This window comes from Lonchura striata, chromosome 4, assembly GCF_050655825.1.
Source record: "Lonchura striata isolate lonStrDom1 chromosome 4, ASM5065582v1, whole genome shotgun sequence".
NCBI classification, from domain to species: Eukaryota; Metazoa; Chordata; class Aves; order Passeriformes; family Estrildidae; genus Lonchura; species Lonchura striata.
In genome coordinates, this window is record NC_140706.1 from 57,879,417 (window position 1) to 57,906,467 (window position 27,051).

The window sequence follows — 27,051 nt, forward strand, 5'->3', positions numbered from 1 at the left end:
TTGCAATTCTTCATCGTGTGTGTTTGGTAAAAGGATTCAGCTTGCTTCTGCCAGATTCCCTCTTAGCAGTACTGGTTCCAGATTCCAACTTCTGAGCAATTTTAAAGTTCAGTGAACAAATTGTTTCAATTGTTTGTTTTTTTCCCATCTTCTGTGTGAATTATTCTCAAATTCAAGCTTAGTTTTTGCTTCTAAATGTGAGCAACAATCTGAAGAAGCTCTAATCAAAATGGTGCATTAACTTCTCCCCCAACCCCAACTTCTTCAATGTACATAACCCAGGCCTGCATAGTTATAGTCACAAAATATTAACATAATGTACCTCTTCCTTAGCAACAGCTGTAGTGTCAGGGGAATGCAGCCCATAATAATAAAGCCTGATCTAGAAGCATAATAAAATATAAATAAGCTTGTTCCACTTCAGTGGCACACAGGATTCCACTGTGAAGGGCCTTCACGAATTTAGAAACCTCATCTTCTTTTTACTCTCCAACACAGATTATTTAGAAGATTTATGGGCACACATTCCCTTTTATTCCTGAAAATTAAATGTAATTGTTTACTCAGTAACAGTGTTATTTTGCTGCATGTCTACTAGTAAATTTGTGGGCATAATACAGTCACACACACACTCATCTGTGGAAACCAGTGCTCATAATGAGATAAATATGAAACCAGGACTTTGAGAAAATCTAAAGGGGAGGCTGCCATGAGAGGATCCATAGTTGTGGTCATTTTCTAAAGAGGAAAGCTGAAGCAATTTTCTGACAAAAAAACCCCAAAACTAAACAAAACAAACAGCTGCAGTGAATTACTACTAATTAGCATGATTAATCTACAGGCCTTTCCCTGTACCTATCTGCAAGACCTATCCCTGTCTGGGTAAGGGCAAAATCTTCTTCTTGCCCCAAGTCCAGCTGTTTTTCTCCATCCCTGAAAGCTCCTTGGCCAACAGCCTCACAGCTGCTGCACCCTCATGCTTGCTGGCCCTCTAACCCTTATAATTACAGCTAATCAAACCTAGTATCTGTTCTTACAAGCAGTAAGATCTTTCATATACTGCTTCTTGTGAGTTTTCAAGGAGAACAAACTACATTGAGCCAATCTGAAGGCAGAAACAAACCATTTGGAACTAGAAGATAGCAGTCCTCTTCAGAGCAAACACTGCGGTTTTCAAGCCAAATTTACTTGGCTGAAAATCTTAAAATATGAGGACTATCATGAGGGAGCCAAGTTACAATCTTAGCATGGTGTTCCATAATCAGTAAATCAGTATTTAGTAAGCATTTATTAAGGCTGGCATTTCCAAAAGCACTTTGTAAGAGTGAGGTACACACTTCACAGGTATAACTTTCCCTCTGAATGATTATATCACATCACTAGGATTCCCTGCACCAAACAAGACACAAAGAAAAGAATCAAAATTCAACAATCTACTTTGAGGAAATCCAGGGGCCAAAAAAGGCTAGAAATCCAGACATTTTATAAAACATCAGATCACTGTCTCTGGTGTAAATCTCTCATTTCCAATAATACCTTATTCAGCCAAAGATGATTCCAAGAGCCAAGTGCTGTTAAAAAAAAAAACCTGCTTACCTACAGAAAATACCACTGCACAGCTGAAGTCATCAAATAAATACAAAATTCTTCGACTCAATGCTGTCAAAAGTAGTATGTCTGAGCCTAACATGATTTGCTTGTATGGGAAATCATCTGCCTGCCTTTCTACAGCACTGCTGATAAACTTCTCCAAAAGCATGGTAAACTATATTTCTACATTTTACTGGAAGACAAACTACGCCACTGGATAGCCCAGGTCTTTAGAAGTTGCTGTTCCTAACTTGTCATTAACTAGAACATTTTTTCCATTTTTAATATTTCTTTTGTAAGGGTGATTTGCTTTCTGTGACTATATCATACACATGTATCAGAAAATCACAGACTCATAAAATCACAGACTCATAAAAAACTCAACCCTTCCTTGGGTTGGAAGGGACCTTAAGGACCATCTGTTTCCAACCCTCCTGCCATGAGCAGGGACAACTTCCACTAGACCAGGCTGCTCAGAGCTCCATCCAACCTGGCCTCGAACACTGCCAGGGATGGGGCATTCACAGCTTCTCTGGCCAACCTGTCCCAGTGCCTCAGCACACTCACAAGAATTTGTTTCTAATCTCTTTCAGTTTAAAGCCATTATCCCTTGTTCTGTTGCAACAAGCCCAAGAATGTTTGTCCCTATCTTTCTTCTAGGCCCCCTGAAGGTGCTGGAAGGTCTCCTGGGGGTCTTCCCCTCTCCATGCTGAACAAACAATGCCAACTCTTGGCCTGCTTTCATAGGAGAGGTGCTTCAGACCCCTGATCATTATACACTATAACACATTATAACAATATCACATATTATAACATTAATCATAAAAAATGTATAGAAGGCAATTTTGCCTAACTGCTCCTTTGAATTTGTACCTATTTGTGAATATACACAAGCCCTCCACTGAACAGCTGGGACTCTATGCCCCACTCCAACACATCTATACGTTTCCAGAAGAATCCTCTAGGAAAACAGGGTTTTCATATCCTCCATCCTTCTAGGTGACTATTTCACACTTCAGTTATGTCATGGAGCCCTTCTCTAGATAGGCCCCACATGACACAAGCGATGACACAACACACAGCAAAGGATGCCAGCAGCATGGCTGCAATGGCAAATCCTGGCTTTCCAAGGGCTAAGCTGCTTGTGGCAGAGGGCTCCCACAGGAAGTGCTACCTCACATCATGCACCTTTTTAACATCTCCGGATGTGTTAAATGAAGGCCAGTAATGCCTCTCAATCCAAGCACTGCAGACCAGTCCTAGTCTCTTTCACACAGGCATGTGGCTTAGGAAATCAATGAACCTGAAATTTGATCTCTCATATGATTTATTTGCCATCTTCCCTCATTACACAAATATAAATATAACAGACATTTTTCTGCAGCCCTGAAATGATTCAGAATTAATACCAGATGACAAAATGGACCATGTACCAGGAGGGGAAAAGTTACAGTAAAAGCTCCTTCCCATTAATGGGACCATTCATTCATATGCCCACTATTCCACAGGGGAGCTGGACATAAATTATGTATTTGACATCTAGTTATAGACGATTATATCTGACATAATGAAGTTATAATGGAAGGAGTTTGCACATTGTTTGGTTTTTAAGTGCCCATTTCTTGTCCCTGCACCAGGTGCAATAGTGATAGGCCATACAAATCATCCAGAAGAAATGCCAAAATGGGCTCCCTTACTGATAAAGCACCACACATGTTTATTAATTTAACAGCTTGTCTTATGTCTCCCCCATCTGCTCATTTAAAACAGTTATTTGCCCTATAAATATTTCAGGAAGAGAAGTGTAGCCAAAAATTAGTCTGGCAGAAAAAAAAAAAAAAAGTTTGAGAAAAAGTCTTATGCTGTATGCAGCACTACACTCTTTTTTTCACATTGAACTGGTTTAACAGCTTTTTTTCCAAGCTGGTAATAGGACATTCACTTTAGATTAGTGATGCTTGAGGGTGCACCACCATAGCTGACTCTACTTTCCAGCTGTTGCCACTGTCAGGTGGGTGAAAACTTCCACCACTGATGGAGAGTGGCAAAACTCAGTGCAGTGGAAAACGAAAGCCACTGTCAAAAAACTCTCCTGGATGCATGTCCACATCCATTGTTATAAATGACAATATAGTATTGGCTTTCACATTTATGTATTAGCTTTTTCATATTATAATTAATCACCAAGATTTTGATATGGTACAATTTTTATTTCCTTTTAACTGCTTTTTGGTACGGTGTAATCTGTCAGTTTATGTATGCACCATATAGCTTATATGAATAGCATTTTGATAAATATATCTTAAGGTGTAGCATAATAATAAAATAGAGACTATGTGATGTTAAAATGCTTTTATTTATGCAACTAACTCAGAGAATGGTGTAAGATAATTAGGTGGTTCCTCAGATTTGTGGACTATCTTATGATAACAGTGACAAAAACCAGAACACCACAAGAAGAATTTACTGACTCTTCAGGGAGTGGAAAAATAACAGGATGGAGCCACAAGAAGAAATAAAATATATTGATTTAATCTGAAGGATGGCATGCAGACAAGTCAAAGGTTAAAACCAAGCAAAAGAATTCATGGAACACCTAAACTCACAGGAATATTTGAGTATGTATAAACTCTTGTGAATATGCACATATCCCCTGTAATGTTTTAAGCTAAGGGTGTGGCTTTTTAAAGCCACCACCAAAAACACTCCAGCGCTAGATATTTGTCCCTTTTTATCCCTTATTAAACTTTTAAAAAAATCTCAAAGAGTGAACTCTGTTTCTCACATCCATTTTGAGCTTATCAGGTCACAAGGTGGCTTCAAAGAGCCTACAAAGAGTAACATTTCAAGGAATCTTTAAATCACAGTTCAGGCTGATCTCCATAGCAAAACTCATGTACAAGGCAGTAGCTAGCTGGTATAAAGAAGCTTCTTAAAAAGTGCCCTTTTAATTTTTTTTTCAGATGACTAAGAATAATGGAAAAGGTGTTAAATATTGCTCAGACTGTTCTTCCCCACTTCCCCAAAATCCTTAAATATTTTCAAGTGTAAATACTTTGAACAGCTTCCACCAGCACACAGGAGTTAGCACTCCTCCTTGAGAGACTTTGTTAGCTCCAGCTTTCTGCTAGAGCAAATGCTGTTATCTTATAAATAAACAGCAGTGCCCCAAGGTGCTTCTGTGCAGTGAAAACACACATTCCAGAAAAATCAGAGCGAGAGTTCAGCACCACAGTGAAAACCCAAACAGTGAGTGGTGTGCAATTAACCCTTTCTGACTGTGGAGAGCTACAGGATGCAAGGTTGGACCTCACTGATGGCAACAAGCAAACAGGAGGAACACAGGCTGGCTGCAAGATTTCCAGGAGCTATGGTTGTGATACTTGTTAGCCCCATGCATGATACTTAATGAGAAATTAATAAATATGGAGCATGGTGCATGTTCAAAGCAGCTGCCTGCCCTGGGAACATCAGTGTAGTCCACAAAGGTGGACACCAGAGTACAGACCTGAGTCACAATGGGAAATTTTCTGAGAGCTCTGGATAAAACTGAGAAAAGTATTGTATCAGAGCTCATCCATCCCTCCAGCATTTTCAGGTCCCAAACAAACTCCATACCTGGCAATAGGTTCCTTCATCCACATCTACCACCCTGCCGAAAACCCACCCCCACTGCAATGTTGCACTGTTTGAAGATGGATATCCAGCCTTGAATAAGGCTGCCTATCACAAGGGAAAAAAAAAAAAAAAAAAGGGAAAAAAAAAAAAAAGAACAACTCAAATGAAAAGCAAACAAACAGCAAAGGAACACAACAAACAAATCTCTGTAGACTGATTCAAGAACAGACTTTGAAACAAGGCAGTTGCAAATTCATAGTACACTTGAGGTTTGTAGTCACTGCAAAACCTTTCCTGCACTGATGGTGCAGGTGTGGTGACAATCACCTCCCTTCCACCCAGCACCAATTACCTGCATGCCACTTACACACTGCTCTCTTAAAAGCCACATGGGATAACAGGATAGTGCTGGCTTTCTGCAATGAGGACTCACACCCCATGTTGGAATGAGGGGGATGCTTTAGTGGGGTCAGGACAGCCACAAAGGGAAGCCCTGGGAGATGTCATCCTTGAAAAAAAGGCTGAGCAAAACCAAAGTACATGACCAAGAAAGAGCAGGACACAAATGTGGCATCACAGAATTGCATAGGGAAAAGGGAATGAGGGTCCTGAGCACAGGAGACCCCAGACAGCATTCACTGCATGATCTTTTCTTGGCCTAAAGGCCTGAAATTAGCCTCTCCCCTGGATTCTCCCACCTGAATGATGTGAGGAAAATAATATTGCCTTAAGAAGCTGGAAACATATAGCTAAGTCAGAAGAAGCAGGATGAGTAAAAGCAGGAGCTCTGAGAGCAGCAGAGGGACACTGTAAAGGACTCCTGAGCTGAGAGAATGCCTTCCCCCAAGGGGACTCCAGCAGAAAATGAAAAAGCCTGGAAACAGAAGGTGCCTGGCCAGCACTGGCTCACAGCAGGGAGTCCTGGACAGCATTTCTCTCACAATGCTGGACCAGGGGAGGGAGAGGCAGGCAAGCTGGTGTCTCAGGGCCTGGTGAACGCAGGACACATGACCCCACGTGTCAGCTTGAATTAAGGCAAGGAGTGCCACTGGGCCTTGCTGCCCAGCGCTCCCCTTTCCCTGGACCTGGGAAGGAGCACTGGGGGCTGTGCAACGAGCCCGGCTGTCAGATCCTCCTACATCATCTGCAAAGCCATCGACCCTCTCGGGACCCTTGGTGGGGAAAAAATAAATAAGACTCAGAATGCAGACTTACAAAAGCCTACTCTGTTTTTGGTTATAGGATTTCACTGTGCTTCTGCTGTTTAGGACAGGGTTCCCCTCAGAGACTGCAAATGCAAAGGGGGGAAAAATGGCAGAATGGATCCAGGTTTTAAAGAAAGAAAAGCACAAAGGGACATCTTCCCCTAAGATGCAGAAGAAAAGGTGCAAACCCAGCAAAACCTCCGGCTCCCTGATGTGCTGTCTCTAAGGACTAGGGCCAGATTCTGTGTTTATGGAATATGAACCTGATAACTGAGGTTTACAGGAAAACCTCCCACAGTGCCTTAACACGGTGCCATAACAACCTCCCTGGCTAGAGAAATCTGCACAGAAGGATAAGAACTTCCTGTGCCTCCTTTATTTGCTATTTATTTCTAGAACTGGGGACCATTCCAGAATTTTGCTTATCAGTTAGTGTTTAGGAAATGTACTGACTTCAGCCATATCAATCTCCAATTTAACTACTCTCTAGACTTCAGCTTAGAAGGAAACCTTTACAAAACACCAGCTCAACAGCGCAGGTGAGTTTCTCAGGCTGCCTAGCTTTAAGTACCTGAATACATTTCAAGTTTAATGATTCCACATATATGTCAAAATTTGCTTCTACACAGTTTTATAAATCATTTTAGTGCACATATTTGGTTTGTGTAATTCATTTTTTTATTGTGTTTTAGTACCTGGTAGATTTTGAGTATAAACATTTAATTTATTGTTATATGTGATACTTCTACAAAATCCCTTTATAAGCCAGAGCACCAGTGTGACTCTCATCTGTGAAACTCCCTGCTATTGTCAGTAACCATTTTTAAACACAGGTTTAAGCTTCAGTTTATTATATCACAACCTAAGGTCTCAGCTATGCCTGGAATTATTCTGTACAAAGAAGGTGTAAACACTTGCATAAAAATCATGTAGTCACATCCAAATTGTTGGATTGAAAGGAGGTGTAAAAATGGTAGTAAACAGCGCTTCATACACGGAACTAATTTTACAACAGCCTCAAATTAAAAGCAGGTGGGGACTAAGAAGTGTCTTGATGAAAAATGCTGATTCAAGGCTTCATTTCTATTCAGTGATGTACAGTGTCATTACTGGGTGGCTGCACAGAGCAGTGGCTCAGAGTAATTACCCTGTAATGCACAGTGACACTAATGTACTAGTAAACTACTGCAGTTTATACTCTATTCACTACCAGCGTCAGTAGATTTTTACCTGAAAGGCAGGTAAAAATCCCCTGCATGCATAAACAATGTGTGTAAATGTCACCAGTGATAAAATTTTTAAAAAGGAGATGGAAGAGGCAGTTACAAATAAATCTGTCAGCTGAGAATTGCAACTGCATAGATCCACAGGAGCACTAAAGCTGTATCTTTTTTTGGTAATATGGGAAGGAAAGATGCTTCTCTTAAAGCATCCTAGCCAGGTTCTATTTCCATTTATTACAATTAAAACTGTATGGTGGCTGCTTCTTTTTGCCACTTTGAGTGCAAAGTTGGCCTGCACCTGGTGCTCAGCTTAGTACAAGGGTAAGCATGGAGGGGAAATGAAGAGCATCAGAAGAGTAGCCAGAAGCATTAGTGGTTTATGTTGAATGTCATAATGCTGCTCTGGTTTTAGAGACACAGCTACAGGAAATGTGGAGAAACACAAGCTTAAGGACATGTGTTTTTGACTCCTTTGTTTAAAACAGCTCTTGTGGATGAAGCTTGGAACATGACCCAAGCATATCCTAAGATGTCAGAAAAAGCAGACAAACAAAAAGGAATTATAAGCCTAATCTACTTAGGGAAAAAATATTACTACAATACTCTAATGGATTTTGAATGCTGAGACCAGAAATGAGGCAGCAGAGCTATACATCCCACATCTCAGAGCCAGCGAAAACCCTTGCTCTTCCCCCAGGAGACAGTGCCAATTACTACAATTTTAACAGCCCCTAGCCATCAGCTAATAGACTGATGCCTCTAGAGCTGGCTTTCTCTCTGGCCCTCTCCTAGTAAGTTACACAAGACTACTCAAGTCCTTTTACCAGCACACAGCAGCAGTAATATCAGTTCTCCCACCATGAGCAGCTCCTTCTTTAAGATCTCTCAACCAGGGGGGTGGAGGCCCTGGTGAAAGCTGTCAGTGTAGCAGTTTATGTTGGATAAACTCTATTTTACTCTCTCTGCAAGCCGTGCAGCTGTTCTGCCTGACCTACTTTGCCCTGCTCTTGGTGGCACTGCCATTTATCTTGTTGCAGTACCTCTGCCCTCATGAACAGCAGATCACTAAAGAGTTTTGTTAGTCTTTAGCTCTTTCAGCTTGGAGAAAGCAAGACACAGGTTCTCTGTCCTGCTGCTGTTCCAGAATCCTTCAATCTTCTACAGTCTGTTCAAATGCCAAGGCAAGGATTTACACTGACCTATTCTAAGTAAGCTCTGATTCATCACCTTAATGACAGACTAGAGCAAGAAGGTCCTGCAAGTCATAATTGAGACATTATGAGACATACTGAGACACTGCCTCAGCAGAGTGCTCTGCTATAAAAGCAAGGTAGCAAATTTTACCACAGAACTGGAGGTTTTCAAATTACATAGAAGAAACTGATGATCTCAAATGCACATGTCAAATCCCAGGGTACTTCACTTAAAGCTGAATGGAGCTTGTGGACTGCCAGAAGATTATGCACAGCCAGCCTGACTCATGGCAAGACCACATTTGGAGAAAGAACTGTGAATCTGGCATCCTCACACCACCCAGCATGTGGTTCTACCTCACATATTTCAGCTAAGAGCAGTCAGAGAAACATGTACAGACACAAACACACACCAACAGCCTTACAGTGTTGCGGCAGAATGGTGACAATCACCACACAGGTCAATTTGGTATTCTTTCTGCCACTGTAGCACCCTTTGAAGAGTGGGAAAAAAGGAAAAAACCCAAACCTAAGGTATAGAATGTTTCCATGTTATTACACTTTGGCTGTCCTCTTCCATCCCTTCCCTTCTTCCACAACATTCCCTGGGCTTGATGGTAATATTCAGTTGCAGAGTTGACCAAGAAATCCCTTCATATTCCTGTATGATTTTTGCTTTGCTATCATCTATTCCAACAAGAACAAGCTATTTACTTTGATATCATACCTGAATATTGGCCAGCCTAACCAAAAGGAGCAAAGGGAGGTGTAAGAAGTCTGCACCACCACATAAGCTTGCTTTGGGGACAAGCTCATTTCCCCAGGCCTCAGGGCCAAACACTGGGGGCTCAGCCCTAGGGAATGATTCTCTAAATGGGGCAGAGAAATCAAGGGCTCACATTTATATTACTTTATTTGCACCTTTCAAGCCAGGTACCTGTCTTAGCAGGGCTATTTTGCACTTACTCTACATACTGGCTACTAGCATCGCTCCCAAGGGCAATCAGCCAACCTAAAATTTAATTCATCCTCTGTAATGAACATCTCCCCACCAAGTCTAGGAAAAAAACCCTCAAACAACAGCAATGAGGACTGAATCTAGGTTTGAACCACTGTACAACCCGTTCTGCACCCTTTACTCACCTGAAGGGCAGCTGAAACCTGCCCTTTTGTACTCTGCCAGCAGCTCCCTGCACCTTTGCACCACCATGAGGAAGGAAAGCTGCAAGACACAGGGTGGGACCTAAGGTGTCCCTGTCCCTGCAGAAGCAAAGTAACAGGGAAAGCAAACCAGCCTGTGAAGTGATGGGACGTTCAAAGCTATGTAATGGGATACATGGAACACAGTCATCCTACATACATCTCTCCTGCAGGAATCAATTTGCTCCCCAGTGTCCTTGGATGGAGGATGACAGCTTGGCTATGGAGGCTCAGTGAACAAGTGACTGACATCCACTCATGCCTGTGGCTGGTTTGGAATGCAAGAGAATGGAGACCGTCCCACTGACTCACCCTTGGATGGCGGTCTGTCCACATCCGAATCCAGGTGGATGGGTGGGGCAATGTAGGAAACCTGCCCATGGTGAGCCTGCCCTGTGGACAAATAAGTGGTTTAGTTCTGCTGTTTCCTACACAGATCTATCAGGGCTACAATCAAATACACAGCGTTTGGATTAAAAACAGGTTCGCAAGTATTTTGTTCCGTGCGTTTTTCACAATTAACCTCCATTTGTGCAGGCACCTGGTGACAAGCTGAAGCTACTTCCATCTCTCACTTCTTCCTTGCAGAATGGGTACTCTGGTGAACTTTAGTTACACCTGCTTTACCACTACTACATATACTTTACACCATGTTCCCTTGAAACGTGTTCTCTCTCTCTATATATATATGCTATGGAAGAGAAAACAATTTCACACAAGCCCATTCAATCTGTTAATCTCACTTTAGGAGGGAAACAAGTGTTCCCATGTCACAGCCATTTTTGAAGGAAGCATGGTATGAAGCACAATCCCACTTGTTTGTCCCACCTGCAGGAGACACATATATCATTTTCAGAGCTCAGTATTGCTTTCACATGAGTGGAAGATTTTTTGGTTTCTCAGTTGCTAAAGACTCAATCCTTCTCCAGCAATTTGGAGGTAACTATATCTAGAAACTTCTATTTATAATAAAAACATTTTTTTTGTAATTCATCTATTTACTGTACCAATTTACAGGGTTGTTAATCTCTTCTTCTAAACATGGAAAGTTAATGACACATAGATTATGATAACAGTTAGAGTAACCTTCCCATTTCAAGTAATATTCGTTCTGCAATAAAAGCAGTTGATTCCTCTTAAGAGACACATTCCAAATAATTAATACAGCTCCCTGTTGACACTTGCTGTTGTTGCTCCAAGCAATTTCCAAGCTAGCGTCACAGGCAGAGGAGCAGCAGTACAGTCTTCAGGCTTCTTTGTAATGACATCCAGGAATACCACAAGCACAGTATGCTGGTGCACATAATATGTTGAAAACATCTCTTCAGGGAGATAAAATATTAATGAGAAAGAGGAATAAAAAAAAAAAAAGAAGTGTGTCTAAATGTGTGTGTTATATTTACTGCTTTACACTGAGGATGACTCAGATAATTTGCATTATTAGCCATTACAAGAACTGGACATAATTCAGGTTTAAAATCTACCGACACATCATAAATTCTGTATTTGCTTTTAAGTGCTTTAACATGGGAAATTTGCTTCAGGCGAACCCATAGCAAACAACAAGTTACTCTGCTTTCCTCTTCTCGTTCACATGTTAAAAACCCATTTGATGTCATTAGTGAGCAAAAGTCATCATTTAATAGCTACTTTTTTCTGCAGCAGAAGCAAGCAGACGGTCTTCTCTCACTCTGAGCTGCTCAATGTTCAGGATGATCAGTGCCCTTATTGCCACAGAATAGTCTCCTCATTTGCTGCATCAAAGATACCACTGAAATGTAAAACAGCTGAGCTTGGCAGGAAGCTCTGGAAATCACCTAGCCCAGCTCAAGGGCAATAAGAGCCCAAAGCAAGTGTCCAATCTGATTTCCAAAATCTCTAAGGATGGAGACTCCACAATCTCTCTGGTCATTCTGTACCAGTGCCTGGCCATCCTCAGAGGAAAAGAAGAAATAGAAAAGCTTTTCCACTACCTGCCTGTAAGAAGAGCCTGACTTCATCTTCTTTATTGCCCATCATCATGTACTTGTACACATCAGTAAGATCCCTTGGATGATCTGCTCTATGCTGGATACTCACAGCTTTTCAGCCCATCCTCACAAAGGGATGCTTCAATCCCTTTATCATCATTATGGCCCTTTGCTGGACATGCTCTGGGAACACTGCTGACACATGGTTTTTGGTTTTTTTTGTTTGGTTGGGGTTTTTTTTAACCACTTGGTCTTCCTGGGAGCAAACCAAGAAAAAAAAGTATTCTGGACACTTCAAGGGCTAGGCTGGAGTAAATAAGACACATCCATATTACATAAAAGATTAAAAAGCATCTGTGAGTTTGTTTAGACATTCATTACAATTGACTAATAACTGTGGAAGCTTATTATTGCTTTATTAAGGCTTTTACTGTATATAGAGGAAACAGTAGTGTCAAATGCTCTCTAGTGATAAATGAAACAAGTTGCAGAAAGCTTTTATCTATTTACTGCTGATGCAAAACAGTACTTCCAGAAAAAAAAAAAATCTAACTTATGTTACTGCTACTACTAATCAAACTTCTGTTACTACTACTACTGTGTACGACTAAAAAAAAAAAACCCTAGACTTCTGTTAGATTGCATACTTCTCACAATGCTAATAAATCAAATTTTGGGTTTTAATACTCATTCTCCAAAAAAAGCAATGCAAACAATTTTTGTGATTCATTTTCTGGGCATGAATGCCAGCTCACTTGTTCTTCAGACTCATCAGAGTGTTCAAACTGGAGAAACAAAGGGTCTCCACTGTTACCTTATGAATCTTTTTAATCAATAGAATCACATTTTTGCTTCGGTTTTACCATTATTGCCAGTGGTGACCTTTGAGACAGCTGAGGGAAGGGAGGCAAGGGGAAGTGTCTGAAGCAAGACTTGGCAATGGGGCTGGTACACAAGCACATGGTCTTCTTGGCTTTAATGGCATTAAAAGTTCTGCCACTCAGTTAAAACCCAAAATTTCACCCAATGTACCTAGAAAGGTTTTGAAACTGATATCACTGGTACAGCTCAAGTTGATCTCAAATACTGACAGAATAAGCTTTCCCAAGTGGGGCCAACTCCCAGTCCCTGTGGAGTGAGTTTTGCAGTTTCAGATGCTTACTGCAAGCCTAGCCCTAGGAATGAAGGACTCCCTCTCTTCAGTTCCAGCTGCTGTAGAAAAGCACTTTATAAAATGGATGTGAAAGCCTAAAAAAAAAAAAAAAATAAAAGGCAGAAACACTCCAACACTCCACACCTGTCTCTTCAGCTGTTTTCTCTGCACATTGAGTCTGAGCTGAAAGTGGTGGAGGAAGAAGAGAGAAGACTTCTGACAAAATACCAAAGGTCAAGATGTCTCTGTAGCTGATGGGAAGTTGAGTGTGCCCTGTATTGGAACAGCTTGCATGGCCTTCTCCCAGTCCTACCCTGCCTATAACCATCTGCTCTTTCTGCAGCCAGGTAAAAAGGAAACAGCAATCAAATGTAATCATCAAAGTAATGTTTGATGAAGTTGCCAATTTTGCACCTACCAGCTTAGGTTGTGTTCTGTTTCCTTTATCCCTCTTGCCTGCAGAGGCCTGTGCCCATGGCTCCCTGTGAGGGCTGATGCTGGAAGACAGCTGTGGATCATCCCTGACCTGCTTGTCTTGCACCACAACACAGGGATGCAGGTCTGGCCAACACTGCCTAAATATCAACACCATCTTGCGTGAGACAGGGCAAACAGAGGTGTGGCTCAGGTAGCCAGAAGTCTTCATAGCAGCCAGGCTACCTGCGTGTGCTGTGACAATGTGAAAAAAACCCCATGTTTGGTAGAAACAACTTTGGGAGAAACAATATGGATATGACCTTGAAAGTCTATCTGGTGACATGCCTTCCTTAGGTAGAGGAAATGAGAAAGATGTTTGTGAATTGGAAAAAGTGCTTGACTGGCCATTATTTTCAGGTCTGACACATAAGAGATACAGCGCATTTTAAAAAGCCAATAACTTAGAAGAACAAAGATAATGTTTTGTGAAGACTGAAGGAAACATAATAGCTTGGCCTAAGGGATTTTTTCTTTACTATTTTTTTAAAAAAGGAATCTGGATGCTCACAGACAGAAAATAAACATCCACACATCTTCAAAAATCTGCCCCTAAGTGATTTAGTCATCTACAGATGCAATGATATAAAACTACAGAAAAAATCTGCAAATGCATGGACTAGCCAAGAAAAGTAGCAACAAAGAATTCTCATGTGTGTATCTATTAAAATCACTTCCTCCTGATCCTTTGTGGAACCATACCCACTGTTTGTAGCACCTGAGAGGGAAGGCCTTCCTCCTATCCTGGGCCAAATTTCCAGTGCTAGAGACATTTGATTTTTCTCGAGTACAATGCATACTGTCATGTGTGCACTTGGGAAACATTTCTGCCTGACCCCTGCTCATTTTCTACCTGAGATTTTCCATCAGAGAAAAAACTAAACAGAAAACATAAGACTGAATGATTCAAACAAAGGAAACAAAGGAAACAAAGGAAACAAAGGAAACAAAGGAAAAAAACCACCAAAATTTACCAGGCTAAAAATAAGGCTTTTTAGAACATCTGATGACTCGTCTCCTGAAGGCCTGGTGATGCCATGAAGATAACCACAGTCACCTTAATGAATGGCTCTCCTTTTTCCTTGGTGCTCCTTTGCTCAGTGCCCATGGTGGGTATCGACAGTTGTGCACCAGAATTGCAGTTCTGCCCCACACCTCAGATCCAACAGCAAAAGTGAGAATCCACCAGGAGATACATTTTTTTAAACAAACATGCTTCAGACTCTTTGTTCTCAAGGAATGAGAGTCCCTTTTCTTTGCTGTCCTTACCCAGAGGCGATCACTGCAACACATTTTTTTGCTGTCATGTCAGATTACTCTGATTTCCGCCCATTTTCCAGCCTGTTTCAGCATTCTTTTGTCTTCCACAGGTTCACCAGTTCCCAAGATCCTTTTTAGACAACCTAGTCAGCATTTCATGCAGAGGATTTAATTTAATTTCGTGCTGGTATCTCTGATGACCCGTGTTCCCAAGTACTGCCTCTCCTGGTGCCTGAATGCAGGCACCTCCATGGATTTAATCCCTCATCTATTTAATCCCTCATTTGCTTGGATCATCAATTAGGTAATACCCATGGAACCACACATCCATTCCTGAATTCCTGAGCTTTTGATTTCAGTTCTTCACATATTTTTACTTTTTTTTTTTTTTTAATAACAATAGGATGGACACATACTAGGTATGCAAAATACATATTCTGAAGAAAAGTCTTGGAAAACATAATGACAATTTTACTAATATCTCTACAGGTAAAATATTCTTTACATGCTGTGGCTTTTTTTTCTCCATGTAACTGAAAATAGTAATTTTTAAAAGCAGTCTAGTTTGTCTGTGATGATCTGATCTATAAAATACAACATTACTTTTTGGGCACATTTATGTAATTCTGTAAATGTTAACATGATTTTTTTCAAAAAATCCAATTTACTATCTAGCAAAGGACTACATACAGTTTGTTGGAGTGCAGCTTCCAGGATCATCACTCTTTCATTTTTAAAACTAGTTAATTTTTTCTTGTCCTTTTTCCTCCCCTCTTTTTGAATTCCATAATACGTAGGCATATATAAAAACATATTAAAAGAGAAATTAAAAAGATGGTGGGCTTGTTAACAAACTCTTTTGACGTGCCATTAAACAAATTTAATGCAGACCTATTACTCTGCATATATTCAAACTTTTCCTGGCAGCCTTTTTGTCTGCCTTTCATTTACAAAACACCATTCCCTCACTGCCCACCCTTTTCCATTTTGCATTAAAAGCTTTCTTTTTAAATAAAGCTTTTATAAAGCCGTTCTCTTCCTCAGACATGTCACAGTTAGCACAGATTCTGTCCATTGCTTCATTTATTCACGGCCTTTTATGGAGTTTCTCTCTTTCATCTGTACATCTCTCTTTCATCTCTCAATGCCCTTTTAACTCCTTAGGGTAGCAGCAGCTCACACTCTCCCTCTTTTTCCCTCGCTCCTACGGTCATTTCTGTGTGCTTCCCTCCAAGCCGTGGATGCTTCTGAGTACAAGAAAACCCCTCTTTTCCAAGAGGAACTCTGACTACATTTTCTCTGGTCCCTTGCCATTTTGCCTCTTGCATTTCATACCAGGAACTGTCCAAGCTCAAAGGCACTGCAGCAGGATGGAGAAGGTTACCTGCATGTGGCTTCCATGAGGGACAGCTGGCTCCTGGTCACGTCTGCCTGCTGAAAACAGAGACTACCAACACCAGCAGCCTCAACGGGCTATGGCTGAGCTTCCCCAGTACTAAAGCAAACTCCATGCTCAGTCAAGGCAGCTGGAAAATGCAAAGAAGACCTTGGAGGCGAGGAAGAAAGGTCAAAGAATGTAAGGAAAGGGGTAAACTGGGGAGATGTTTGGCTAAGTTCCTGCCACACATGCATCTCATGCTTTAGAGTAAATGTAAATCCAAAAGCAGCATCTGGCAGTACGCCTGCATGAGCAGAGGTTGGCCTAGACTTTTCTGAGGTAGTACTATTCCTTTTTTTAATTTGTCACAACAAACAGCCCCAACCAGCGAGAGGAAGGACATCAAAATTACCTTTTTTGATGACCAAGCTGTCCCTCATGTGACAGCAACTACCTGAGAGCACCAAGGCTAGGTTTGAGCTACAGGAAAAAATAAGGACAAAAATAACACCAAAGGAATGGGCTAAAACCTGAATATTATAGCAGGTAAAGCAACTGGAAGCTTTTCACTAGTGGCAGATGTGTATTTTCCAAGAAGTATTTAGGACACAGAAACTCATGCTCCAGCTGAAGTCAGAAGTGAATGAGCCTTCTTAAGGTCACACAAAGATTCCTCATTTTGATGTGCAATCATCATAATTTGCTTTTAGGTGAACCTCATCCTTCTGTTAAGAACTTCAAAACATTTGAATTTAGCAGCACCTTGGCTCCAGTGAAGCTCTGCATCTTGCACTGCATATCCCAAAATCTACACTGTGAGAGGCTATGAGAGCCGGGTATAAAGGCTGGGAGAGAAGAACAACTAAAAAACCTGGGAAATATTTTACATGTGCCATGATAATTAAACTGTGTTAAAGATCTCCTGTCTTCCCTGTCCCCTTGCCATATGGCAGCACATGCAGGAAGGTTGCATCCAGGCCTGGCTTTCCCCGGTGCACAAACAGGGACCTGACCTCCAGGACTGCACATTTTTTAGCTCATCTCCTCACAGGCTTGCACAGCAGGCTAAAGAAACACAACACATCAAATTTTTCTTCCCCTCCCAGATGTGCTTGCTCTGCTATGAAATATGATTTATCAGCCACCTGCACTGAAAAACATGGGAGAGGAGGAGGAGGATTTTGGTGCAGAGGAAACAGAGGGATTTGGAGCAATGCAATCCTCACAGCCCTGGAGCAGATGACAAATATTGGTCACACACCAACCAGAGTGGGTTTAGCAATGGCAACTACAGCAAAACACAGTGAGATTTTTTAGCCACATCTCAGAGATTGACTCTGATATGAAGAGCTCTGTGCCAGCTCTTGCTGTCCTTACTCTGCTCCTGCCCCAAAAATCAAACAGGATGTTTCCAACCTCCTTAGTGGGTCAAGCCCAGTCTCTTCTGGCTCAGGTGTGCCCGAAAAGACTCAGGATGGAGAAGTTTAGGAAAAACCCAGCCAAAGCCATCCAGTCTATCTCCTGCAGAGGCAAACTCATACTGCTTTGAAAGGTATCTCCTTGGGGCTATTCACCTTACACTATCAGATACCGAGCAGCAGATCTCATAATCAGAAGATTTTGCTTTAGTTTTCCCTTTCTTTGGAGGGAAGGAATATTGCTGACTATTTCTTTTTTTCCCCCCCATCTCTTTTTAGCTGGGTGCAGCTCTTAAGTAAGGCTGAAGACTTGTGTTAGAGCTGAACCATTTCACAGTGCTCTGCTTTCCCCTGTGAGATGGCCAGGCATTCCCATCTCCTCTCTTGGAGCAGATCTGTCAATTAAAGCAAGCACAGAGCGAGGTAGAGCTGATCTGATGGAAAATGTCCCACTGAAAATAATAATTACTAGTTTTCCACTGGCTCAATGAGCAGAACCAATTCAGGAGGCTGTGCAGAGCCAGATCTGAAGCAAAGGAAAGGGCAAGAACAAAAGAGCCAGCGGTGGGATGGGGACAGCTATCAGTTTAACCATAACATAAAGCCACACCTGGGAACAGTAGTGGCATTGTATCTGGACAACCCCTCCACTCCCACACCAGACTATCTCCTTGCCCCAGGGAGACTCCCACCGATTGCAACGTTCCTTCACTGCCTTTCAGACAGCTTTAAATTCACCTGCCAGCATAATTTAAAGAGCAACTCCAGGTCAAGGGGTTTAATGAAAGCCAAATGTGTTACAGCACACAACTCCTCACAGGCAGAACATGGGACACAGCCCCGTCATTCTCTTACTTATGCCACTCTTGTTCATGCAGAAAGGGGAGCAGTGGAATAGAAGAAGAAATCAGGCACTAGCTCTTGCCATGCTGAGCTTAAATTTCTGTGGCAAAGCATCCAGGGGGTTTGTCAGAGAAATCAGTTGAGATGCTGGATTATGGGGTAGGAAACATGTCCGGAGCAGACAGGTAGATCTGTGAGTCACCAGCCTGGAGGTGGTAATTGAAGTGTCTCGTGGTTTCAGATACTGTGTGATGTGGTCCAAGAATTTGTCACTCTCCCCTGCCTCCATTTGTGATAGCCTACAGCAGATGTCACGTCCAATTTTGTCTTTATTTTCCAACGTTTATATCTCTGCATGCGTAGCACGACCTCCATTTCCACCTTGTTCCTCCCCAGTACTGCCTGTACTTCTGCTGTGAGCCCCCATTTCACCAAATACCTGATTCCCTGCCTCTCAACCTGCATCCTCCTGTCCAGGTTCATCAGCTCCATCTTCCATTGCTATGTGGCCAATACACCATGCAAACCTTAAATCTTATCTCCCATGGGTTTCTGTGACTATTCCTGACTGCCACTGCAGCCTAGAAAGGGCCGTCAGACAACAAAGCATAAAAGCATCTTCTTCATTACAGGTATTCTTAATCGACTGCTCTCATTAAGGAACTGCAAAGATGACTAATCTGCTTTTCCTGTGGGTCAGTGCACCCTAACTGCATTAATCACTTCTTTAGTGATCAGGAGCCCTGAGACAGGCAGTGCTGCCTGCCTGGCTCTGCATTCCTGCCTGCTCAGCAATGCCAAGCCTCAGCAGTGGTGCAGAGGGACACTGCAAAAGGGGACAGACTCCATCTCAAAGGGAGTGATCAAGCAGCAAACGAGATTAACACGACATGATTTGATGAAGAAATGAAACAATAGTGGGTATTATGTTCTGTGACTAAAAGAACAGGAATCTAAGCCATCTTGTATTTCCTTCTTTTTTTTTTTTTTTTTTTTTCTTCTTTCTTCTCTTTCAAGATAATATAAGGTATTTCACAGCATGAAGGACATGACTGCCTGTAGAGAGATTTTGACAACTCCCCTCTGAGTGCTAAAATGCTGTCAGCTGAAAAACTGAGCTGTTTGGGCAAATTGATCCAACTCTGACAGACTTCCTCTCTGTTTTCATGTTTTCTCTCTCAATCAAAAGCCTCCTAAAGAATCCATGTTTTCAGTTCAATGTCAGGGAAAGGGGGAGAAGAGGGGAGATAGTCTGCTTTTGCTGCACTGTTCATCATTAACCTAGCTGGATGGAGAAACATGTGAGAGGAAGAGGAAGGTCTCAGAAGTCTCTTGCATCTCCCCATTGCACACAGATACAGGGTCTGAACACAACGGTTTCCCTAATTCACATATACAGTAACTGCATATGGACTTTCTGAGTGCCACTGAGGACAGAGTCAATACAGTTTGGGTGCAGACACAAACAGCACAGGAAGCTGAGCTTATAGACCTGAGTTTATCTCCAATGCCAGTAACAGGAAAACACCTGGATCAGCCCTCCAAAGAAAGCCTTACTGGATTTTTTTTTTTTTAATAATCATTAGGAATCATTTTCCCCTTCCTCAGCCCAAAGCAAATGAAATCAAAACATTTTTAAACCTTGTCCCTGGCTGTGAATATATCTGTAACCTTTCTGCATCAGTGACAATTCTGAATACAATTTTTGATGGCCAAATCCTGGGAGCACTCCTACCACTTTATAGCAAAGATTAAGCATGGTCCTGTCAGTCAGTAAAAGAGCATCTCTTTCTATCACCTCAGCTGGGTACTCCAGAAATCTCCAGTCCTCTGAAGTGAAGCAATGCCAAGCAGCCCAGAAGTGCTTTGCAAAGACAATTTGGTGCTTTGTTGTTTCTGCACTCTTTTCACCTTTGCATATAACACAGTTTTATAACTTGGTGGCTGCTGTTGAGCATATAGCGTCTTTCTCCAGTTTTTTGAGCTAAGTATCAAAACATTGTGATGTTCATTTTTCCTCTTTACCCATCTGAGGAAAACGATGCTCAATGTGGCCAATTTTATTTATTTTTTTTTTTTTAAGACATGTGAAGCAGAATTACTGGTTTGTAGAATCAAAGAGATTTGATGTCTGTAGCTTATGAATTTTACATCTGGTAAAGTCAACTATGGACTTTATAAACTTCATTGTGTCCCTTTTCATCCCTTCATAAAGTCAGGAATGACACAGAAGATTTTACTGTCTGTTCCCTTCATGCTGTCATTCTACACTTATTTATTTCCTCATGGCCAGGGAAGAAGAAGTTTGCAATGGGTCAGAAACTGCAACAGTTCACAGACTTCTGAATAACTATGCACAGAACATAGGTTCATACAGCAAACATCTACAAACCAGATGTTCCATACAAGATCAAATATAATTTTTTAGCATCAGATATTCTGTATTTGGGGCCTGCATTCCTTAAGGCTCTTCAAGCATGTCTCGGGATTATTCTTATCTTAGCTCCCATGGTGTTACTGTAGGCCTTTGGATGACAGTTTTGATTATAAGTTTGCACACTGCCTAGAACAATAAGCTCCTGATTGGTACTCCTTGAATAATGCAAATTAATTCTCGCCTGAGCCTCCCTCGCCCTGTATGAATCATGCTGGATGTCTGCCTTCTGCAAGGGCAGCAGACAGGTCTGCTGGGGCACTGCTCTGTCTGCCAGCACTGGGCAAGGGTCCCAAGGCACTGCCAAATTTACTGATCCCAAGGATCTAGCTGCATACATGCAGGGGAAGAGGCTGTTACACTACATCACTTCTGATGTGCCTGTCAGACCACCCAAAAGACTACAGGAAACATACAGCATGACTGAAAATGAGACCACAGAGTCTGAAAACTACACCCAAAAGGTTGTGTGTTTCAGCCAAGATGAAAACTCTTTCAGCTTGTTCTGCTTCAGGCTTCTGTTCTTTGCAGTATAATATGCTGCTATAAACCTAATAGCTTTAATTTATTTTCCTTTACAACAGACAATACTCAAATTGTCCTTAGTCATACATTCTATCGCCTCTAAAACACAATCACCCAGTATCTCAACGCAAGATTACATTTCTTCCCTTTAGACTACAACCCTTTAGTTGTTTTAATGAATGTACAGATTTACATATTTGCCACCACTTCAAGTTAAACTTCCTCTCACAGGCTAACCCTTAACTTTGTATTTAAGTTTCTTAAATAATCTCTTTACTGAAGAACTGACAAATCCAAGCTTCAATTATCTGGGCAACCTGGCCTCTTAGCAGGGATATGAAGCTCTTTCTTCATCCTGTTGTGATGCAAGCAAGAAAGGAAGAACACCTGCATTTCTGATTAGGCATCTGACCTATGTGGGATTCTAACTTCTACAGAATAAGCTTCACACTGAGTCTCAGTGATGACCACCTCATTGTTTAGGAGCCCAGGATAGATACATGCTTTTTTTCACCTGGATCAGAGAAAGGATAGAGCAACCCTGTTTAATTCTTCTTTTGTAGGGTTATGTCTAACCACACTCAGTGGTTTTGGGGACACTCAGAGGGAGGTATGACTTCTGGGTTGGCACCTTGGGATTGAATGCAGTATAAGTAATATCAGCCATTCCAGCTCTGATTGACATGATGGTTTGAAGTAACATTGATTGAATGGCTTGGAGACTGCTACAGCAAGAACTGTGTGTACATAAGCATCCGATAAAAGAATATTTTGCTTTCAGTAACTTGCATTACAAACTAGCACACTTGCTGCAGAGGGATTATTATGCAGCATAATCTGCTTAAAGAAAAGAAACAGAAGAAATAAAGACATAAAATTTCCAATGTGGAAGTACTTGTGACCCCACCGTGGCAGTGACACCTTCAGAACAGTATAAATTCAGTTTTCTAAATCTAGCTGTAAGTCCTTAAGCAAGCCAGCTGAATACTGGGCAAGCTTCAGCCAAAAGTTCACCTCCCTTCCACAGCCCCTGCGGATGGAGGAGAACACCTCTGATGAAGGTGGCTGTCCTGCTCCCTGTGCCAGTCTGTCCTTTCAAAGTGTGTTAAAGCTCCTTGGCACAGGTGACTTCTTTGCGCAGGAGTTCAAGATTTTACTGTGCTTTCCTTTCAGGGATAATTAGAGATGGGTTTTCCTTCTCAAGTTACTGGATTTAAGGAATCATGCTGTTGTTATTTCCAGGCAAATTAAACACAGGAGCAAAGATAGACAGAGGGGAGGAATAGAAGGGGGAAAAAGGCCCCAGGGGGTGGGGAGGTCACAGGGAAGAAAGGCAGCCATACCCTGATGCATCCACAAAAAGGACAAGAGCACCTTCACAGCAGGTTGATGACCTTGGCATCCAATCCTGTGTCCCTATGGTCAGGGAGCAAGTCCTCTCAAAGCTTTTCCTTTGCAAGACACCAGACAAAAATCTCCAATTAGTTTCATAAAGATGAGAAGCCAGATTGAAAGCTGTCTGTTATTTGACACAAAGATGGCTTTCTGCTCAGGATAAGCAGAGGTTTAGAAAACACGGAAAGATTTTCATTAAGGTGTGGGAACAAAAGAAGAAAGAAAAAGTGGAGGGCAATGAAGTATTTGTGCTGTGGATTGAGGGCAAATACTAACACTTTCTGCTTCATAAGATGGATGAACAGGGCTGCTGGTTGTCCCCAGGTACCCAGTCAAGCTGATTACAAAGGTTACAAATGACTGAAACAAGCTTAGAACACCCAGGAGAGCTAAGGAAAAAAAAAAAAAAAAAAAAAACGTGAAAAAGCCTCATTTTTCAGATGTTTGAAATGACATTCCTCAAAAGTCAGTGCTGGGAAGACACTTCATGCTCAATCTCAGGCATGTAAAAGTCAGGAGTGGCACCCCAAAATTCTGTGATTACATCCGAGGACTTCTAAACCAAAGAAATAATAAATATGACAGATTTAGGCTTTTCTTTGCTGTGCCTCAAAGTCTTCAGGACCTATACTTTAAAGCTTCTCTTTCCACTTAAAAATGCAAGATGACTTTTATACATTTTAACAAAACTGAAAATCCTGTGATCACAGAGACTCTGGATAAACCATACCTGAGCTCAACAATGCAGTCACTAGTGCTGACAGCCCTGAAGTTACATGTCAGAGGGCAAATTATAGAGCTGTCTTTATGGAAATTTGTGTATTCTGGAGGGCATTTAGAAAATGAAAGAAGAACACATTCCCAGAAGCCCAAAGTCCCAGTGTTGATCTGGTAACAAAGTCAGGCTGTTGGACTTGGCACTGGAGTGGATGCACGAGTACCTGTGTGCTGTGTCCTACAAGCTATGCTGGGATAACCTCTCAAGGAATTTAGTGATGAGTTGGGCATGGGAACATTACTGCACAGCGACAGCAGCTGGGCAGCTGCAGTGTGCTGGGATTCATAGCACCTGAACCAGAGCCAGACGTTTTATAACAGAATTGCAATGTGGTGTGGTGTGCCCAGGACACACACACACAGAGCTGCTGAGACAGCTTGAGGTGTTCAGCAGGAGAAATCATATTTGAAATGGTGAGTCAGGTTTTGATGAAACTGGCAATTAAGCAAGCAAGGAGCAGCATGCCCTGTGGCTGCAGACATGACAAAAGACCAATTCCTTTGGTAGTGCAAATGGCTGCAACTTTGCTGCCTTCAGCAGGGCTGCTCTTCTCCATGTGGAGCCAGCCCTCTCCAGCCTCAGACAGGACTGTGATATAAATAGTAGTGACCTGCATTCAGCTGGGAAGAAGCCATGGTGCAGGAGGCAAAAACTGACACTTTACAGGGGTTTGCAACACAGCAATGAGCCAGCAGCAGCACCCATCTTCTATGCTGGCTTCCTCTCTCAAGCTGTTGGTGGCCTCTTTTACTGGGGCAGCTGGGCCAAAAGGTGGCCAAACAGATACCTGGTGCTACCTTCTGCCCATCAGAAGCTGGCAAGGATCTTCAAGCCTGTTTATAAAGTTTAGCCCATTTGTGATCAGAAGCTTTTTTGAACTAATATAATACTTTTCAGTGAAATCATGCATCTTACATTTTCAATGGGCACAGGACAAAGGAGAATTTCGCAATTCTGTTATAATCTCCCCAAGTCAATGATCATCTACCAAATTTCACCAGATTAAGAACTTAGACCATTTTAGGTCAGCAGTCCTGCTACTCAAACTTTAGCTAAGAAAATTGTCAAAGGCAAATTAATGCATTGGAAAGATCAGAACTGATCAGTATGTTTAACCAAAGGATAAGCTGCTGACAGTAATTGTGTAGTCAAACTTTGATATCAACATAAACTTTGTGCTCTGGTCCACATTTAGTTGCAGACTAAAGGTCCAGAATTCAATTTCAAATACTATGAATGCAGCACTAACATGCACAGAGAAAAGCAGGCGATAACCTTACTGTGGGATACAATGAAATGAGAAAATATCCTGACTGTCTGAAGATGACTTAGATGACTGCGTAACAGCAAGCATCCAAGCACTCAGGTGAGACTGCGGTTGGAAGAGGAAGGTCCCCACAATATGAAGTGGAAAAGCAAGCTCTTAGAATGGCAGAAAATTCAGAAAGAAATTCAGCCCAGCTCAAGACACAGGGCCTGAATCTATTCCTGACTCTTATTCAGAGAGATACCCTGGAAAGGCACCAAGGGTGATTTTTAACTGAAGTTCTCTGTGCTTAGCTCTCACAAAAAAGGCCATACTGACAGTTAACTCCACTGGCCACCTCTCTGTCATCCCTCTACCCCTGGCATGTGGCATTTTCCTGTGTGTTTCAGCTCCCTTAGCTGGTTTGTTCTTAGGACAATGCACCCGACCATCAGAAAACCTGGCACATGATGCACTCCCTGCTAAATGCCAACCCCTCCATTCCAGCCAGGAGCTGAATCTCAGCCCGAGCATCTAGCAACACAAATGAAACACAGAGCTTCATCTCAGCAGATAAATAAACACTGGGCAATCCTAGTTAACTCTGGCTTATCAAAGGCAGCCAGGGCAAAGCACAGAGATCTGCTCCCTGTGCACAGCTAAGGCACTGATTTTTATATAGACAAATAAATCACCACTGGGCAGAGTTACAAAACATATGCTAATATGAGATTTATGAAGATAAAATACTCCCTCCCAGAATTTCAAAATAAGTAAATCACCCAGTAATTTGCTTGGCACACTCGCTCCTTTTTCTCCCAAGGCAAAATGCAGGATGTGTGATTCATCTTGCTACTCAGTGGTCAGCAAACCTAAGACTCTTTGGGCAGTTCAGCAAGCCCTGTCTCATCTTTCCAAAATTTCCTACTTGCAGATGAAAGTTATGAGCTATGAGAAACATAGTGTCATGTATGAAACAGACCTGATATAGCCATAGGGATAGCTAGAAAAGCATGGAATATCCCTAGTTACATACCCTCTAGGCAGATAATCTATAGTTTCCCTGCTCTGTCTAAAAATGCAACGAGTCAAGGATACAAGGATCAAATCAACAGCACATTCTTCTGGAATGGCTGAGGGGCCATAACGTCAGTCCAGACCAGAAAAAGAATGGGTCAGAAAAACATGCTTACCAAAGGAAATTATGATGTGCAAGGATCTATTTTTATTATAACCTGGAAGAAAAGACTGAAATTTATAAAGGATTGTGACTGTCACACAGTGTTAACTCAAAGGCCATCAAAAGTTTCATTTCCTTAAAACTGATATTTTTCCCCCCCTTGGGTAATACTAAAATGTTTTATACTTAAATGTACAGTTTTCTACATCTAATCCCCAGGGTGGTATAAAAAACCTTCAACCCTGATAGAGAAGGTGGAGGTTGAGAGCAGCAATGCCTCAACTATTGCCACCTGGCCAACTCCTTTCCAGCCTGCAAAAATGTGTCTCTGAATTTCCATCAGGCTGATGCTCTTTCCTTTTCAAAACCACGTGTGTACTTGGAAACATCACAGGCTGCAAATTACTGCCTAACAAATCCAGACAGTCTCTGTCAGAGTTAGAACTGAGTATTTGCTTCTCTAAAAACTACAGGAATTTTTGCCTAATTCTGGAACCTCTACATTCCCTTACAATCTTGCTGCCCCTCTCTGGTCTGGTCTAGGCTTTTTTCCTCTCCTGCTAAGCTTGGTATTGGCCAGCTGATGCTGTCTGACAGAGCCAAGGACCTTCACTGCTCTGCCAAAGCTCAAGTAGTCTTGCCTTGAAAAGAGGATCCTATCAGACAGAAAATAGATAAAGGGATAGAAATATATCAATTCCTTATATTGCATTTGGAGTGATGTGCAAAATCAAATTAATTAGGCCTGCATAATATCTTGATGTCTTGAGTCAGGGAAGCCTATCAAATGTTTATATCTATGTGAATTGCCTGGGACAGCTTCATCCAAGGAGAAAAAAACCCTCCTCTGTCCCTGTCTTCTGTGAGAACAAATGTGTATTTAGCATGAAATCCTATTTTTTCAAATATATCTCATCAACACACAGGCATCTATCTGTCTATATACCTAAAGTGTGCACAGCACTATT

General features: G+C 41.8%; 1 protein-coding gene across 26 annotated transcripts in view; it reads right to left on the bottom strand.

Moving 5' to 3' along the window:
* The window catches only part of ADGRL3 (adhesion G protein-coupled receptor L3), a 496,522-nt gene that overhangs the window by 130,631 nt on the left and 338,840 nt on the right, over positions 1-27,051 (bottom strand). For 25 of the 26 annotated variants that reach the window (XM_085579188.1, XM_085579186.1, XM_077782989.2 and 22 more), the window contains one exon: positions 10,342-10,422. The exons of the other annotated variant lie outside the window; for it this stretch is intronic. In XM_085579188.1, coding sequence (XP_085435314.1) covers positions 10,342-10,422 — 81 coding nt within the window. The remainder of the gene's footprint in view (positions 1-10,341; positions 10,423-27,051) is intronic. 26 annotated transcript variants of the gene reach the window in all.